At 48.5% G+C, this 16,640-nt stretch overlaps 6 protein-coding genes across 6 annotated transcripts; 2 read left to right on the top strand and 4 right to left on the bottom strand.

The window, feature by feature from the left end:
• Positions 1 to 49: 49 nt before the first annotated feature.
• Positions 50 to 1,935, bottom strand: DEU56DRAFT_844173 (uncharacterized protein). Its single transcript, XM_041355091.1, has 3 exons — positions 1,297 to 1,935; positions 606 to 1,240; positions 50 to 552 (listed from the first exon to the last, which is right to left on the bottom strand). The coding sequence occupies exons 1-3, from the start codon at positions 1,684 to 1,686 to the stop codon at positions 372 to 374; spliced, it is 1,206 nt and encodes a 401-aa protein (XP_041200863.1). The 5' UTR covers positions 1,687 to 1,935; the 3' UTR covers positions 50 to 371.
• A 268-nt stretch (positions 1,936 to 2,203) lies between these two features.
• DEU56DRAFT_896675 (uncharacterized protein) lies at positions 2,204 to 5,409 on the top strand. Its single transcript, XM_041356428.1, has 8 exons — positions 2,204 to 2,602; positions 2,655 to 2,696; positions 2,749 to 3,537; positions 3,594 to 3,774; positions 3,847 to 3,935; positions 3,990 to 4,459; positions 4,548 to 4,840; positions 4,896 to 5,409. The coding sequence occupies exons 1-8, from the start codon at positions 2,216 to 2,218 to the stop codon at positions 5,090 to 5,092; spliced, it is 2,448 nt and encodes an 815-aa protein (XP_041200862.1). The 5' UTR covers positions 2,204 to 2,215; the 3' UTR covers positions 5,093 to 5,409.
• Positions 5,410 to 6,764: 1,355 nt separating this feature from the next.
• DEU56DRAFT_762293 (uncharacterized protein) lies at positions 6,765 to 8,013 on the bottom strand (the record flags this gene model as incomplete). Its single annotated transcript, XM_041350670.1, has 10 exons — positions 6,765 to 6,898; positions 6,925 to 6,953; positions 7,005 to 7,040; positions 7,143 to 7,249; positions 7,310 to 7,493; positions 7,531 to 7,548; positions 7,616 to 7,646; positions 7,732 to 7,763; positions 7,897 to 7,925; positions 7,984 to 8,013. 10 exons carry the CDS (start codon positions 8,011 to 8,013, stop codon positions 6,765 to 6,767), a joined length of 630 nt encoding a protein of 209 aa, XP_041200861.1.
• Positions 8,014 to 10,684: 2,671 nt separating this feature from the next.
• DEU56DRAFT_762292 (uncharacterized protein) lies at positions 10,685 to 11,231 on the bottom strand (the record flags this gene model as incomplete). The annotated part of the gene is made up of 3 exons (XM_041350669.1): positions 10,685 to 10,815; positions 10,887 to 11,033; positions 11,114 to 11,231. 3 exons carry the CDS (start codon positions 11,229 to 11,231, stop codon positions 10,685 to 10,687), a joined length of 396 nt encoding a protein of 131 aa, XP_041200860.1.
• Positions 11,232 to 13,929: 2,698 nt separating this feature from the next.
• DEU56DRAFT_762291 (uncharacterized protein) lies at positions 13,930 to 14,871 on the bottom strand (the record flags this gene model as incomplete). The annotated part of the gene is made up of 7 exons (XM_041350668.1): positions 13,930 to 14,037; positions 14,102 to 14,159; positions 14,187 to 14,259; positions 14,380 to 14,484; positions 14,608 to 14,679; positions 14,706 to 14,762; positions 14,832 to 14,871. The coding sequence occupies 7 exons, from the start codon at positions 14,869 to 14,871 to the stop codon at positions 13,930 to 13,932; spliced, it is 513 nt and encodes a 170-aa protein (XP_041200859.1).
• Positions 14,872 to 15,173: 302 nt separating this feature from the next.
• Positions 15,174 to 16,214, top strand: DEU56DRAFT_762290 (uncharacterized protein; the record flags this gene model as incomplete). Its single annotated transcript, XM_041350667.1, has 4 exons — positions 15,174 to 15,212; positions 15,242 to 15,890; positions 16,027 to 16,130; positions 16,188 to 16,214. 4 exons carry the CDS (start codon positions 15,174 to 15,176, stop codon positions 16,212 to 16,214), a joined length of 819 nt encoding a protein of 272 aa, XP_041200858.1.
• Positions 16,215 to 16,640: the final 426 nt, after the last annotated feature.

The raw sequence follows: 16,640 nt of genomic DNA, 5'->3' as shown, positions 1-16,640 counted from the left end.
TAATGCCTTGAAGATCTAATATGAGGAAATTTGCTCAGCGCTCAGTACGGGGATGATTTATCGACTCGTGTTGCACCCAAATACACGAGAAATGCTTGAATTTACGACGGTATATTCGTTGATCGTATGTAAAGAACGGACGCAGCCATTGTATAGCTGCATGTACGTGAAGCGTACTAGAATGATCGCGTACGAAGCACGGCAGGAACGAACGAGACTAGTAAGTAAGTAAGAACGTGCAGCCAGCAGCACACGATTAGCGCCATCTGGGTAAATAAGAAAGCAAGAGTCTAAAACGGTATCAGAGCGGTATGTCAGTGAAAGAAATGTTAAAAAGAAAAAGTAGTCCATCCATCTGTCGTCTCGCTCGCTCACTCATATTCTCTCGGTGAAGGCGACTTCATTGCCAGGGAATCGTACCTGCCATGGGAGGGTGCGTATGTCGTGCCCGTCACGTTCGCAACGCCAGAGTTGTGTGTCATAGAATCAAGATGCCGGGACCGTGCTACGATGTCGGAGGCGATTTCGGTGCCGTATTGTTCTGCCAGTTGACTGCGGCGAAAACATCAACACATACAGGCGGGGATAAATAGGGGATAACACACCTGGCGTAATTATCCATGATAACAGCCATGCTTGCCATACTGAGCCTATAGGCTTTGGGCATCATGCCTTTACCGAAGCGGTAGGTTACGTGGTTTGAGCACAAGAGGCCTGCGAGCATGATGACGAGCTGGAGTGGGACGAGGGAGAAAGCAATCGTATACCAAAGGTACAAGACGTGTTTCTCGAAGTTGATGTAAGCTTCTTTGCACCCTGGGAGAACGGAGCGGGCGTAACAGGTTTGGGAGATAGTGGCTTCGACGAAGGGGGAGTAATATCCGCAGCAATGGAGCTTGTTTTGGATCCTGAGACGGCCGTCTGCGCCGAGATCGCGAGACCACTGAGCATTAATTTTGCCTTCGAGATTGAAGGTGCGCTGCTTGTAGGTCATGTAGCCGGGTGTGATGAGGAGGGCAAAGCAGAGCCAGAGAGCGAAAGTGTAGACTGCTAGGAAGGAGCGGTTGTTGAGAAGGATGCCGGCCCAGCCGATTACGGAAGTGAGTGAGGCGAGGATGGCAGCGGCTGTGGAAAGCACGAGTTCTGTTCGGTTACCTACGCGGACGATGTCTGCGTGTTCGAATACGTCAAACCAGGTGAGAAGACAGAAGATGAGGCCTGCGAGGGCGTATATGGATAACTACAAGATATTTATCGATTAGAAAGTGGGTGAGATGGAACTGAATAAGTACTGACTGCGAGATTAGCGATCGAGAGTGCCCATTTGAACCTGTTCCAGTGCATGCGGGGACGAGTGTGACCACCTTCTTTGCCACCGAACCAACGACCGGTGATACCGTCGTAGTCTTCGTCGCTCTCTGCGGGCATACGGGCTTCACCGCTCTTAAAGGCCTCCCTACCGCCACCTCTTTTGTGCATAGCAGGATGGTCGGCATTGGCCTTTGCTGGTCTGCGCCTGCGGGGAGTGGGAGAGAGCAAACCAGAAGAAAACTTGTTAGGGAGATAGTTTACGGAGAGAGATATGTCCTTTGGGAGGGTGGGGCTATCTGTGCGGGGAGATGGGGGGCCTGAGGAGGAGTCATCGGCGGCAAAGAGAGGGGCGGGGGGCTCAAGAGGAAGCTGCATGTCTGCAAGGATTGGCCTGGTGGAAGGTGTGAGGGAATAGGCTGAGTGGGCGTGAGAGGCAGGAGAGGAAGGTCGACGGATGTGACTGGAGAAGCGATTAGTATGCAGTGAGCGCGAATTATGACGGTATTCGAATAAATGGGAGACGAGTAAGTAAAAGGAAGAAAGAAAGAAAGAAAATTTGGCACTGGATGGAAAGATTGGCAAAATTTAAAGCACGACTTACCTGCTAACACCTGGATGGTCCAACATTTGCATGTCTGCGAAGCGATACTACTTACTCAATTGCCGTTTTCAGAACAATGGCATAAACGTCAACGTACTTTGCACGTTTTCTCGTACCAAATCAACTGCTGTTCGTTAGAATCCCGTACGTATTCCCAAAACACGTAGAGCACCTGGCAGACGTCGAGCACACCAACTGCAATGTCTCAAGTAGCAGTCACAATAACAACATCCACAAATACTTGTGCGCGACATGTCACGTTTCATTAAACGCGTGACTGACGCGTCACGTCTCTCCTCAGGGATGTCTACCATGTACGATTCACATCTACGCCCGGCAAAACGTCAGCGTACAATGTCTATTTCGCCCTCACCGAGGCCGAGGCTTTCATCACTCACTCCACTCCCAGACTCCCCCTCCCCGAAGCCGGCACTCCGCCCGCTTCCTCCAGCAATCGTACTCCTCGCGCTCCCAGGGCTTCTGGCACACCCCCCAACTCATCCAGACTTTGGGTTTTCTCTCTTTCTCTCCCTGCGCGCACTAAGACAATGCTTAGCTTTACCTGCCCTCGCCCCTGATATAGAATGTCATGCTTGGACGAGTTTAGCCGAAGTCGGCATGAGAGTCATGGAGAGTGGCTTTTGCTCTCAGGAGGGAGGATGCGATTGGGCTGTAGGTATTTACGCCGAGGTGTGTCGTGTTTTTCTGCTACTTCTGCATGCTGATGAGTATTGCACACAAGGTCGAGAAAGCACTGAGCAAAGGCCTGCTCATTGCACAAAAAGTTCGTCTCCACTTATTTTTGTCATGAACAATTGACCCTCATTAGTATTCAGCACCCTTCACTTCGACCGCTTCGCCACCACCTCACGCTCCTCCATGCTCGCTTTGCATTTACATTCCCTTCCTCTTCCACATCGCCAAAATTTGCACGCGCTATCCTCAGACGCCTCATTGCGTCACTCGCACCCTCCGATCCCCCAGGCACCGTTTATGCTGCACACCTGGCATTAATCACCCAGATCACTACACCACCCCCTTCTTCTAATGCTACCGCTAATCTCAGCCCTGCACCACCAGGTGCCCCCGTCCTCCAAGCAACCCTTGCCGCCATAGATACTCTAATAACTCTTGCACGCAAAAACCATCACCCACGAATTATCGCCCTCGCTCACGTCATCAGATTGCGAGTCCTCCTTCGTGCAAGTGCATGGCCGCAAGTTGGGGCTGCTCTCGATACCGCAGAGGCCGTGCTTGGCTTAATTTTCGACAAGGACGGCAAAGATAGTCATGATAAAGGCCCTATCAATACAATCGCCGACGCAGAACCAGATAATGACACACTTCCTCGTTGGAACTCCATAACAGCTCACGACGTCAATGCCCTTTCCCGCGAATATTCCCAAGTGCGCATCAACAGCAATTCAAATATGGGACCCAAACAAGAGGAGGAAAGCACACAAATAGATCCCGCTCATGCTTCACTTGTTATTCATACTCTCCTCTCCGGTACTATATTTTTCACGTTCTCTGGAAACATCCGTGCGGCCGAGCAAAGGCTCATCGCGTTGCATGAAATTGTTGATAGCGGGGCACTTGAGGGATTCAAGGACGGAATCATTCAGGTACCTTTTCTCTCATTTTTGGTCACAACCCCGTGCTAATGATTCAATTTCTACAGATACCTCTCCCACCGCACCCTCCCCTAGCGGTTCACACCACCCATCCACTCGTACTTCTCCCGCTTACATTCCTCGTCAGCGCTACTGCGAAACGTGACCCAGTGGGCAGAAATCCAAAGAGAAGACTCTGGGCCGAAGCAGGACTCAACATTCTCAATGCTGCAAGCGAGGACATTGAACGTAAGTTTTGACGTCCCTTTTTTGTCGTGTCGTTCATCACCTGTGCCAATGCTAACATTTATTTATCTTCAGTTCCCCTCTGGGCTTCCCTCGCAGACAGAGACGAAATCATACAGCGCACAGTAAGACTCACAGCTGATATTTTATGCGAGCTCGTCGCGGTACGTCTGATTACATTTCCACTACCACGCATCCTATGTCTCATTCTAACACAGATATCAATCCAACGGTCCGAATTCGACGCCGCGGAAACACACCTAAACGCACTACTCTCCCTAACCCATGCACACGACCTCTTCAACTCTTATAGCGCCCGCATCACCCTCCACGCCGCACACCTCGCACACGCACTCGGAGACACCGAACGCGCAGGCGTATGCTATCGCGTCGCCAAATCGGTAGATGACGAAACCAATGCAGGAACCGGGTATGTAGGCGCTGCCGCATGCGCTGGAGAAGCGTTATTACGCATCGGACTTCAGGCTCAGCGTGACGACGAACACATGGACACTAGCGCGAATCAAGAAACAAGTGGTGATAGAAGTGACTGGTTGGATAGCGAGACGCACGCGTTGGCTAGGTCTGCGATCCAGCGATGTCATGGGATGGGAGGGACACTTGAAGCGGTTGGAAAGGTTGTGCAGGCGGCTGTGGCTGGTGCGAGGGGGGAGATTGTTGGTGCCAAGTGCGTTTCTTTTTCTTGTTTTGTTTTCTTACTCGTCGTTGCAAAAAAGTATATTTGCCTGTACTAACACATTGAATTTCCTATATAGATCACACCTGAAGTCTGCTCTGTCTTTATCAACGTTGGCGGGAGAGAACCATCTCCGCGCATTGCTCCTCGCACAAGTGGGTGCGCAGTACTTGCATACAGCACCTGCGCATGCTATGGAGACATTGGCTGTGTGCGAGACGCTCGGCGCTGGGATGGGTGCGAAGCAGAAGGACGCGAATGGCGAGAAAAGTAAAGGAAAGGAGAAAGAGGCAGTTTCAGAAGGCATTGCAGCCAAGTACGACTCAATAGGCAATGCCCCACTCCGTCTCTGGGTGGGCGAACGATTCCTCGGTCTGTTTTCTCTTCCCTTCTTTTCATGTAGTTCAGTGCTGACGGCCAAGCGCAGACATATTCAAGCGCGCAAATAAGCCTCATCGCGTGGCGAAGCAGGAGACATTCAATGCGATGTATCGGGGTGCGGTTGAGGGGATGGTAGGGCGGGCGAGGTGGCCTTCTGCGGTGGAATTTGATCAGCATGGCGCTGATGAGGATGTCAGAATGCAGCACGCAGATCAGGGTCAGAATCAGGATGTTGAGATGTAGGGGTCTGCAACTTGTGTCGTTCATTCGAGCTGGGGTGGAGATGAACGGCGGGTGTTGGGTGATCCATCTTGGAGTTGGACGTTGCGGTTTCGGATTGACTGAACTCATAACCTTGCTAGAGGCACTTACTTATATTGATACTCGCACACACACAGCATACTGCATACATACCATACACTCAACGTTCAATGACCGCATAATGCTTACACTGCCATCATATAGCATCGAAGTATTACATTACATACTGTAACAGTAACACCTGAGGCCAGCATCTGTAGACTGGTAACCAGCCCCTCTATGAGGCAAGCCGTCGATAGAGGGACTGGTAAAACTGAGTTTGAATTTGGATGCTGAGTGGATTCATCGGGTAACGTGATGTCTATCTATATGCGGACGGCACTTTTGCGCAAAGAGCATTCGATTTATTTCATCCCCTTCCTTCCACATTTTATTTAGACACATCTATCTAATCTTGTAGCCCTCGAAATTCTCTTCTCCCCTCGCGAAAGTCCGGGTTCAAAATATTGAGTTAGTGTTGTGTAAATCCATCTGCAAAAAGTTCACTTTCCCACCCCTTCTGGACGCCCTTCTTGCCTTGCCTATATTCACCATGACCTCCAGGCAACTTGATATCTTCTGGACCTATCAAGATGCATATAACGACGACCCCGCCGAAAAATCTAGCTGCCCGCGTCTTTCCTTCTCCCGTTATGCCCAAATCTTCCTCCTTGACGCTCTAAAGGGAAGAGGAGGGAAAGGTGAGTCTGTATCTTTCCTCCACGTCGTTTTCTCATCTACCGCTGCTGGGATCCCACTCTAGGGACTCATATATACTCCCCGCGCCAGTCATTTCGTTTCCCGGAGCTCTGTGTCCCATGTTATGGCCCAATCTTCCTCCTCGGCGCTCTAGAGGGAGGAGGAGGGAAAGGTGTGCCCGTATCTTTTCTCTATGATGTCTTCTTACTTAGCGCTGTTGGGATCCCACTCTAGGGACTCATATCCACTCCCCGCACTATTCAGCTCGCTGCCCGCACCTCTCAGTCCGAAGTTATGCCGGAATTTACCCCCCGCACGCTGTATAGGGAGGAGGGGGGGCAGGTGCGTCCATAACTTTTTCCCATTTGGGTTTCTCACTTAACGGTGTTAGGATCCCACTCTAGGGATACATATCCACTCCCCGCACCACTCAATTTGCTACCCAGAGCTCTCTGTCCAAAGATATGCCCGAAATTCCCCCCTGGGCGCTGTATAGGGAGGAGGGGGGGCAGGTGCGTCCATATCTTTTCTTCACGTGGTTGTCTCATCTAACGGTGTTGGGATCCCACTCTAGGGATCCATACCTACTCCCCGCACCAGTTAGGTAGCTGCCCGGAGCTCTGGGTTCTACGTAATGCCTCAATCTTCATGCTCGGGGGGTTAGCGTTAGGTTAGTTAGGCTTAGGATCAGCAATACCATCCAATACCACTTTATTATATCAACATATTGTACTAGCAACTCTTACATTCTCCCCGCACCCGTTAGTTAGTTGGTTGGACCTGTGTCCAAGGTTATTCACCAATCTTCCTCCTCCACATTCTGTTAGGGAGTGTTAGGCTTCGCCACATCAGGGTTACGTCTTTTACTCACCTTAGAGCCTTATTTCCTACATCCTGCGTCCCTTCAATTGCATGGCTAGTCCTTATATTTCAGCCTGAGCTTATATGTTTCCTTACGAGTAACCTTAGGTCCGGTACACTTGCTCCTCAATGACCCGCAAACGGTCTCAAGTCTAACGGTATCAAAAACCAGACTTTCATTTTGAATTGCTAGTTACAAACACGCCAATAATAACATGTAACGCGATTAACTGCCAGGATCCCACTAAACAAATGTGCGAATGTGAACTGTATGAAGATCAAAACTCGAACTTACCCGAAAATCAACTCCTTCAAAGTTCCTCTCATACGTCTACCACACGTGTAGGTGCTACTCGATTCAACAACTCATGCATATGCACTACTCGATTCAACAACTCATGCATATGCACCTCCGCAAGGTCTTTGCCCTCACGAGAATTGGGGCGTGAGCTGGGACGGCGAGCTGAGAACGTCAAGGTGCGCGAGCGCCCAAGGGTGCACAGTGATGTAGGTCATGTATGGGGGCGCGAGGAGCAGTACCTGGTGAAACATTGAGGATCAGCGTGAAATCACGCCCAACGTCTAGAAGGGCGGACTCACCATCTCTAGGAAAACCTCGCCCATACCCTTGCCTACTTCTTCGATCACTTGAGACGAGCATGTCAGATAGAACATGCGAGTTTGGATATGTTGAGGAAGATAATGCGTGTGTCGGCGACAGTCGGCGTGGGCTCGCACGTCGGGCATGAATGTTGTGTACGAGCCTTGGAATTGGGCGCAGGAACTACGAAAACCTGCCTAAGTAAGTGGAATAAACGTACAAAGCGTGATTGAAATACCTGTGAATGCGCAAGGACAAGGGTGTGCGTATGCCAGAGCTCGTAGAGCTCAATGTGCTGGACTCACGGTTCAGAATTTCCAAACGCGAGCCTGGGCACTTAGCGCATAAAAAAGCGGATGGGTGACTACTTGGAACGAACGACGAAAATGAACAATTGTCAGCATTTAAAAGGAGGACTGACCAGACTCCAACTTGCGGTTGGACACTGCTAGGCTGCAAGACGCATAGGCTTATCGAAGCCAAGCGTGTGCAAAAGAATGTGCCGCGTTGAACGTACGCTAAGCATCAGACGCGCTGAAAGCAAGAGGATCAGACTCGATTGAAATGATGAACAAAAGAGACATACCTGGAGCATAGAAACCAGGTAAACATTAGCTTAAAGTTAATTAGAAACAAGGTAGACATTAGCTTAAAGTTAATAGACTTTGCTTACCTTGTGTTGTAAATTTAGTGCGTGATACATGTTAAGAGCAAAGAGCATTGGATTACATAATCAACACAACGCTGTGTGTTTGTAGGGACGCACGGTTGTTTGTGCAGCTTATGTAATATACGTCGCAGATCCCTATAGGAATTACTGCCTTCCATCTTACATAATCTTTTCCTCTTCACTCAGTACCACCACCATACCATGTAATTATGTGGGGCCCCGCTTTTTGGGCCCGTGCCCATGACTCGCCTTTACCTCAAGATCGAGCTCGACGATGGAGTCGAATCCACGTAGAGTAGCCGTCGACCTCTCATGGCGTGAACTCTTCACTCTTCTATCTCAAATCGCGCCCCATCTCTGGTCCTCCCGCTACCCAAAGCTGCAATTCATCACAGTACGTATTTCCATTACAACTTGTTACACCAACTAATCATTTCCCGCCCTCGTCGTGTTTGCCGTCAGGTTTGAACTTGCGATGGGTGCCGCGTTTGGACTCGTTATCGCGAGTTATATTTGGGCGGATGAATTAGCAGTATGTGGTGAGTGCTAAGTGCTGCTTTATTTTTTACACGATGTGGGTTTTAATTGCACAAATGAGCAGGTCACTCACATGATCCATACCGACTGTCTCCTTCATTTATGAGACTATCAAGCATTCCGGCATCAGGAGTATTAGGCGCGAAGGGACGCAGAGGTTATTGGCGAGTATCAGACTTTGAACAGGACAGTTCTTTGTGAGTGTTTTCGTCTCATCTCTTTTCAAACGCGCTTCTCCTTTCAAATCCACTTCTTATTTTTGTTTTTCGTTTCTATCACGAATATCAACGCTGATCTTACCTTTAGTATCTCTCAACCTCCTGAACCTCGTACAAATTCTCATCATTATCACGCTCCCGACATTGTTCAAGTTGTCATCTCCCCGTTGGGCATAGGTCCGTTCTTCCTCGCTCATATCATTCAATTCATTAACCTTCTCAATTTATAAAATTCAGACGCGCAGCACATTTCACATCACCTATCTGGTGACAGATACGCAATATTTTGCATGTTGCAATACCCCTCGCACGTGTACTTGCTTTCCTTCCTCCTCTCGCCGCGCTCTTCTTCCCTTGCGTCATTCACCTTTCTGCGCAATCGTCAATCGAGTTGGACGACGGCGACTAAGCGCATGCAGATGACCTTACTGATTTATATGGTCAAAACAGAAATAGGTTTCAAATTTGTGAAAAAATATCTTTTGGTGGGCTGGTACATATCATGGAGGGTACTTCTGGGATGGATATGAGCCAACAATTAAGAAAAACGGCGGTTCGGTTGTGGAGATATGTCCATATTACTGATATTTGAGCCCACCTCCCATATCACATGAATGCCGACCTCCGGAAGGTCTGGGACCATTCCCAATCGATTCAGAGGCCTCAAATACCTTAGGAGAGATGTTTCCAGTATCGGTATTGAGGCGGAATACTGGGATAGTGACATACAGGAGGTCAGGAGGAGGGGGAGGACCTTGTATATCTCAGGAACACGATTTTTCCAGGCAATTCTGGCATGACCATCGTGTTCAGAGGGCTCAATAACCCCCAGGAAAAATGCTTCTGAAGGACAGGCTAGTCATATGAAGTCTAGAAAAATCGATCTTTGGGTCGGGCAGCATGACCTGGGTGGCCAACTTTGGAAGATGATTTTTAGAGCAAACTCCGGCTCGACCAACGTCTTCAGATGGTCAAATAACATCAAGAACGAGTCCTAGCTAAAGCCAAGCAAGCCATATGAAGGCTGAAAAAATCGATCTTTGGGTGGGGGGAGGATGACGGGGGCAGCCAACTTTGGAACATGATTTTTAGAGGGAAATCTGGCTCGACCAACGTGTTTGTATGGTCCAATAACCTCTAGAACGAGTCCTACCTAAAGCCAAGCAAGCCATATGAAGGCTGAAAAAATCGATCTTTGGGTGGGGGAAGGATGACAGGGGCAGCCAACTTTGGAACATGATTTTTAGAGGGAAATCTGGCTCGACCAACGTGTTTGTATGGTCCAATAACCTCTAGAACGAGTCCTACCTAAAGCCAAGCAAGCCATCTGAAGGCTGAAAAAATCGATCTTTGGGTGGGGGAGCATGGCCTGGGTGGACAACTTTGGAACATGATTTTTAGAGGGAAATCCGGCTCGACCAACGTCTTCAGATGGTCAAATAACATCAAGAACGAGTCTTAGCTAAAGCCAAGCAAGCCATATGAAGGCCGAAAAAATCGATCTTTGGGCGGGGGAGCATGACAGGGGTTGCAGTCAACTTTGGAACATGATTTTTAGAGGGAAATCTGGCATGACCAACATGTTTGTATGGTCCAATAACCTCTAGAATGAGTCCTACCTAAAGACAAGCGAGTCATATGAAGGCTGTAAAAAGCAATGTGTGGGGGGGCCAGCATGGCCGGGGTCGTCAACTTCAGAATCTGATTTCTTCGTGCAAATCTGGCATGACCATGGTCTTTGGATTGCTCAATAACCTCGAAATCAAGTCCTACCTTATCCTCCCCAAGTCATATGAAGGCTGTAAAAATCGATCTTAGGAGAATGTGGTGGTGGTACTGCTTACATAAGCAAGAATGCGGTACTCTCAGAGGGGGCCTGCTCACCACTCTATGCCACTGTGATGCACCAGCGAATACATCTTGCTGATTTGTTGCCAAGGTTCGGAGTGTTAGATCCTGCCTGCCTTTGCCTTATAAAATGCGACATTTGCGAATTGGGGAGGTGTTGTGCAGAAATGCACAGCATGGACCAATCTGTGGTGCTCTGGAACCATATCACGCTCAACCATCCTTTCAGAATCTCGAAATAAAGTCTCACATCAAGCCCAGCAGGTCATTTGGCTTCTTCCCTCTATGGGGGACTTCACACACATATGTTGTCCGAGTCCTTGGATTTGATTGACTTTTGCTTCTTGGCTGGTATAGGCTTGCATGAGTTGGGCCGGGGCGCATTAGTGATGTTCCGGCACGGCTTGGCCCAAAAGCCACAGCTTTGGCCTGGCTTCAGACAGCTCTGGCCTGCAAACAACCAAAGCCGCAAATGACAGCTGGCTTTGGCCTGAGCCGCAGCTCAAGTAGACGATTCTGACAAGACTCACCTGCCAGTGTGTGCCTCAGAATGGAGTCACAGTGATTGATAGCGGCGGTGAAATGGTTGGCGGCTTCTTCGTGACATGCACCACCCAAGGCCACCTCTATCAGAGATGAATTCCCCATGAAGGGGAGGAGCCCTTAGATTTGACCGACTTTCGCTTCTTGGTTGGCTTTGCCTTTATAAATGTCTCACTCACTCCATCACTCCATCACAATTTGACCAATTTTGTTGGAATGGGAATGAGGGCCGAATGACACCCTCAGCCCGAGATGATGAGCTGGTTGCTCATTGTTTTGCATGCAAATACTGGAGCTCCAACTTTGAGACGAAAATAAGTTGAAGGGAATGACATCAAAGCAGGAGGTCACCTCTAATTCCATGATATGCATGTCATCCGATGAAGACTTGTTACCATGCCCATCCACCGAGATTTGTGGTTTTAACACCTGTAGGTTTACTACACCATTTGCCCATAGGCTTTCTAAGATCGGAAATTGCTACAAGTGAGTGGGGATACATATGAAAGGCATCAGTGTTGGTGAGGAAATAGGAATGTGAACTCTGGGGAGTCACAAGGATATAGACCTCGAGAGGCGAGCTAGTGAATCTAAAGCGAAAATCCTGGTCGCCTCTATCAGAGATGAATCCCACATGAAGGGGGGAAACCAGGACCTTGCTACCCAAATCGCCACCAGAGCCAACAAGACAGTGAAAAGGTAAAAAAAAAGCGAAATTCCTGGCCACCTCTATCAGAGCTGTTTCCCCCTTGAAGGGGAGGAACCAAGATCTTGCTACCCAAACACCCCTCAGAGCGAAAATCTTGGCCACCTCTATCAGAGCCCATGAAGGGGAAAAGCCCTTAGATTTGACTGACTTTCGCTTCTTGGCTGGCAAAACCTGGACCTTCCCACCTAAATAGCCCTCAGAGCGAAAATCCTGGTTACCTCTATCAGAGATGAATCCCCTATGAAGGGGAGGAGTCCTCAGATTTGACCGACTTTCGCTTCTTGGCTGGCAAAACCATGTGGGCCAACATGTGGCCGACTGTCATATGAATAAGTTGCCCTCGGGCAATGGATGGTACAATGGAACATGATTGTATCTCTGACGGAACCATGGGAAGAAAGTTAATGTTCAAGGATATTCAATTCACTGGTTGGGTTATAAAGCGGTGTCCGTGCTTACCTCTATCAATCTGCTGCCCAATCGTGTTGGGGCTGTTCATCAGCATCAGGTAGTTGCTACAGCTGAGCTTGATATGATTAGCAACCCATCCTGATTGTTTTCCATTGCGGAATATTTCTGGTAGTTGCTACAGCTGAGCTTGATATGATTGGCAACCCATCCTGATTGTTTTCCATTGCAGAATATTTCTGGTAGTCGCTACAGCTGAGCTTTATATGATTGGCAACCCATCCTGATTGTTTTCCATTGCGGAATATTTCTGGTATCGGTATTTTTGTGCAAGGTTGGACGCCAAACTTGAACCATGCACATCAACGTCAGCAAGTTAGTTTCTCCATGGGGAATGTCACACACACAAGAGTTGTCCGAGTGCTTAGATTTGACTGACTTTTGCTTCTTGGCTGGTATTGGCTTGCATGAGTCGGCTAGTGATGTTCTGGCATGGCTTGGCCCCAAAGTCATAGCTTTCGCCTGGCTTCAGATGGCTCTGGTGTGCAAAAAATCACAGCCAGGGATTCATCTCTGATAGAGGTGGCCTTGGTGGCCACCCAGATAGCCCTCAGAGCGAAAATCCCGGTCGCCTCTATCAGAGATGAATCCTGCATGAAGGGGGGAAACCAGGACCTTGCTACCCAAATCGCCCCAGAGCCAACAAGACAGTGAAAAGGTAAAAAAAAAAAGCGAAAATCCTGGCCACCTCTATCAGAGCTGTTTCCCCCTTGAAGGGGAGGAACCAAGATCTTGCTACCCAAATACCCCTCAGAGCGAAAATCTTGGCCACCTCTGTCAGAGCCCATGAAGGGGAAAAGCCCTTAGATTTGACTGACTTTCGCTTCTTGGCTGGCAAAACCTGGACCTTCCCACCCAAATAGCCCTTAGAGCGAACTTGGGGGCCGTCCATCAGCATCAGGTAGTCACTACAGCTGATCTTGATAGAATATTTCTGGTATCGGTAATTTTGTGTAAGGTTGGATGCCAAAACTTGAACCATGCGCATCAACCCCAGCAAGTTAGTCCCTCCATGGGTGATTTCACACACATAACAAGCATAGAATCCGATGAAGACTTGTTACTACGCCCGTCCACCGAGATTTATGATTTTAACACCTATAGGTTTACTACACCATTTGCCCACAGGCTTTCTGAGATCGGAAATTGGTTTGAGTGAATGGGGATAGACATGAAAGACATTGGTGTGGGTGAGGAAATAGGAATGTGAACTCTGGGGAGTCACAAGGACATCGACCTCGAGAGGCAAGCTAGTAGTATCATCCTTGAGGGATGCTACTGAGGCAAATCTCTTCAAGTATGAGGAGGATCAGGGACTAGCTAGAAGCCGAAGATATGCGAAGGCGTGCAAAAATTGTGATGGGGTCATGAAGAAGGAGGCTCAAGAAGTCAAAGCCAGAAAAGGAGGATCACAACATTCTTCCGAGTCGTTTGGGTGAAGGGATGGTAGATGAACGCTTGAAAAAGGGTCGTACTCACCAGATTAGGTGTGTATCAATTCGTCCCATGCCTCACTTTCTATCATTAACATTTTGCTAAGCCTTGGGGAAGAATCACCGGACCAAGAAGAACAGACAATGTACAGTCATTACTGGGATTCCGACTATCCTGCAACTATCTTCATTTTCAAATATACTTCGTTGGGTAGGTCATGGTATTTTCTATGTGTCCCCACTCATGCCAACCCCCGACCCCGCCTGATACAACCCTCAACCCAAGCGACTTTTTCTTGACCTTGCTTGCATCATTGCAACAACATCAATGACATTGTAATCACATTGTGGCAAGGGACACTTACAAAGGCAAAGCCAGCCAAGAAACAAAAGTCAGTCAAATCTAAGATTTGGACAACCTTTCTGTGTGAGAAGGCAAGGTAAGCATACCTACTTTTATCATGGGCCAACATGTGGCCGACTTTCATATGAATGAGTTGCTCTTGAGCAATGGACGGATAGACTACATGAACCTGACAATGAATTAGACGCTGATATGCCATAATGCTCTGATTATCTGTACCCTATGCCAAGCAACAGCCACATCGCTCCACAGAGCACCAATATGATCGTCATTACTGACCATCAGCCCTCAGCCACATGCAGCCCTCAGCCCATGGAAACCCTTTGCCAAATTCAATCCCCATCCAATCATGCCCTGGGCCCAATACAACCTCAACCCAGGCGGCTGAGCATCAGTTACTAACCAAATGATATACGATTCTTGTAAATGGGTTCGGGTACATAACTGGTTTTGTTAAGGGTTGTAATGTCAGACGTAAATACTAACAATTGTCGGTGCGGAACACACAGTTAAACCTTGTGAATAATGGATCTTTTGACCCGCTCATGTGACCAAAAATGAGATTATATGAAAATACAACTATTATATCATAAGATTGTATATACTATCATTGAAACACAACACAGGTACACCAGTGCGCAGCACAATGTTCGCAAAGGTGGCTACAGTGGAGTACAACATGTATATAACACATATATGTAACATACATACATACATACATATGTACTTACACACACGTACACAGTACTCCGCTATGGCTACTGTAGCCATAGCGGAATCCTGTGTACAGGAACGTGACATAGATATCACGGATCAAAGTATATATAGAATGTTCCGCGATGGCTAAAGTAGCCATCGCGGATCAAATCGAAGTGTAATTTCCGTATCACGTGATGTGTCACGTGGTGTTCGCGGACCTGATAATGTGAACATGAGGCAAAGGAAGGGTGAAAAAAAGAACATGAGGCGTACGGAGGGGGTAAAGGGTGTAAAAAGATTAATCTACTCCTTCAGACGCAACCACCACGATACCCTGATCTAAGTACAACGTCTCCACTGCTCTACGACGAACGATGGGAGGCAAACGCGCTAAGAAGGGAGAAAACAACGCAGTACGTTATTATACATGTTTTTTAAATAGAAACAGAGACTTACGTTGATTTTGTGTGCTTCTAACGGCAATCAGGAGGCAGGCGGATCAAGCCTGCATCTGCACCTAGATACTAGACCGATCCAAGCGATAACACCCCAGAACGATGTGGGGAAGGCTACGCAAAAGCTGGACACGCAAGTTGGGAAATGTAAGGCAGGGGTAGCGTGGATTGACTTACTGAAGATGGCGAAACGTTTAAAATTCGGCGTTTATAACGACCGAGCAGAAAACGAGGTGGAGCGGAACAAGCTAATCCTGTCCTTCCAGCAATCCGGGATACTGTCTATGAAAGAGACAGCTGCCATCCCGATCATTATCGACATCAAGCGTTTGAAAAGCGGACTCACGCTGTCAACTGATTTTAGCGATCCAGACGCTGTGCGAGAGCTTGAAATCACGGACAACGACAAGATAATCGTTGCGTCCGGCCAGCATCGTCTTGCAGCGTTGAAGAAATATAGCCAGATGCTCAAGGACGAATATGCTGCGCTAGAGAAAAAGAAAGACAAGATCTCGGGCTTAACGAACGTCTCAGCAGAACACGTGGCACAATGGGACGACTTACGTGGGCAGATGGGCATCCTGCTGGGGAAGATGGACAACATTGGTAAATGGGGCGTCGTTGTCTACAATTCAAGTGAGTCGTCTCATTCTTAACCATTCCGCGATGGCTACTTGAGCCATAGCGGAGCATTTGACATACCTAAACATAGGTCCGGTCAGTTATACCCCCATAACTTGCGCGACTACGCGACTGCGCGACAATTTTATAGGGGGGCATGCACGACAATTATGTCTGACCATGCGCGACTGCGCGACAATTATGTCTGACCATGCGCGACTGCGCGACAATTATGCTGACCTAAACATAGGTCCGGTCAGTTATACCCCCATAACTTGCGCGACTAACGCGACTGCGCGACAATTGTTATAGGGGGGCATGCACGACAATTATGTCTGACCATGCGCGACTGGCGCGACAATTATGTCTGACCATGCGCGACTGCGCGACAATTATGCTGACCATGCGCGACAATTATGTCTGACCATACGCGACTGCGCGACAATTATATAGGGGCATGCGCGACAATTATGTCTGACTATACGCGACTGCGCGACCATTATGCTGACCATGCGCGACAATTATGGTCTGACCATACGCGACTGCGCGACAATTATATAGGGGCAATGCGCGACAATTATGTCTGACTAAACGCGACTTGCGCGACAATTATGCCTGACCATAGTCGCGACCAAATTATGTCTGGACCATACGCGACTGCGCACAATTAGATAGGGACCATACGCGACAAATTTATGCGCTGACTATATACGCGGCATGGCCGCGACAATTATGTCTGACCTATACGCGACTGCGCGACAATTA

Source organism: Suillus clintonianus (assembly GCF_016758775.1).
Source record: "Suillus clintonianus strain FC179 chromosome Unknown DEU56scaffold_204, whole genome shotgun sequence".
Lineage (NCBI taxonomy): Eukaryota > Fungi > Basidiomycota > Agaricomycetes > Boletales > Suillaceae > Suillus > Suillus clintonianus.
Note: the sequence above shows the minus strand (reverse complement) of the source record. Positions and strands in the feature narration are given on the sequence as shown.

Excerpts from the sequence above, each read along its gene's own strand:
- DEU56DRAFT_844173 (XM_041355091.1), bottom strand. The coding sequence starts at position 1,686 with ATGCAGCTTCCTCTTGAGCCCCCCGCCCCTCTCTTTGCCGCCGATGAC. Across the intron at positions 1,241-1,296 it reads TCTCGATCGCTAATCTCGCA|TTATCCATATACGCCCTCGC; the intron begins GTCAGTACTTAT and ends AATATCTTGTAG. Across the intron at positions 553-605 it reads ATCATGGATAATTACGCCAG|TCAACTGGCAGAACAATACG; the intron begins GTGTGTTATCCC and ends TTTTCGCCGCAG.
- DEU56DRAFT_896675 (XM_041356428.1), top strand. The coding sequence starts at position 2,216 with ATGTCTACCATGTACGATTCACATCTACGCCCGGCAAAACGTCAGCGT. Across the intron at positions 2,603-2,654 it reads CTGTAGGTATTTACGCCGAG|GTCGAGAAAGCACTGAGCAA; the intron begins GTGTGTCGTGTT and ends ATTGCACACAAG. Across the intron at positions 3,936-3,989 it reads TTTTATGCGAGCTCGTCGCG|ATATCAATCCAACGGTCCGA; the intron begins GTACGTCTGATT and ends ATTCTAACACAG.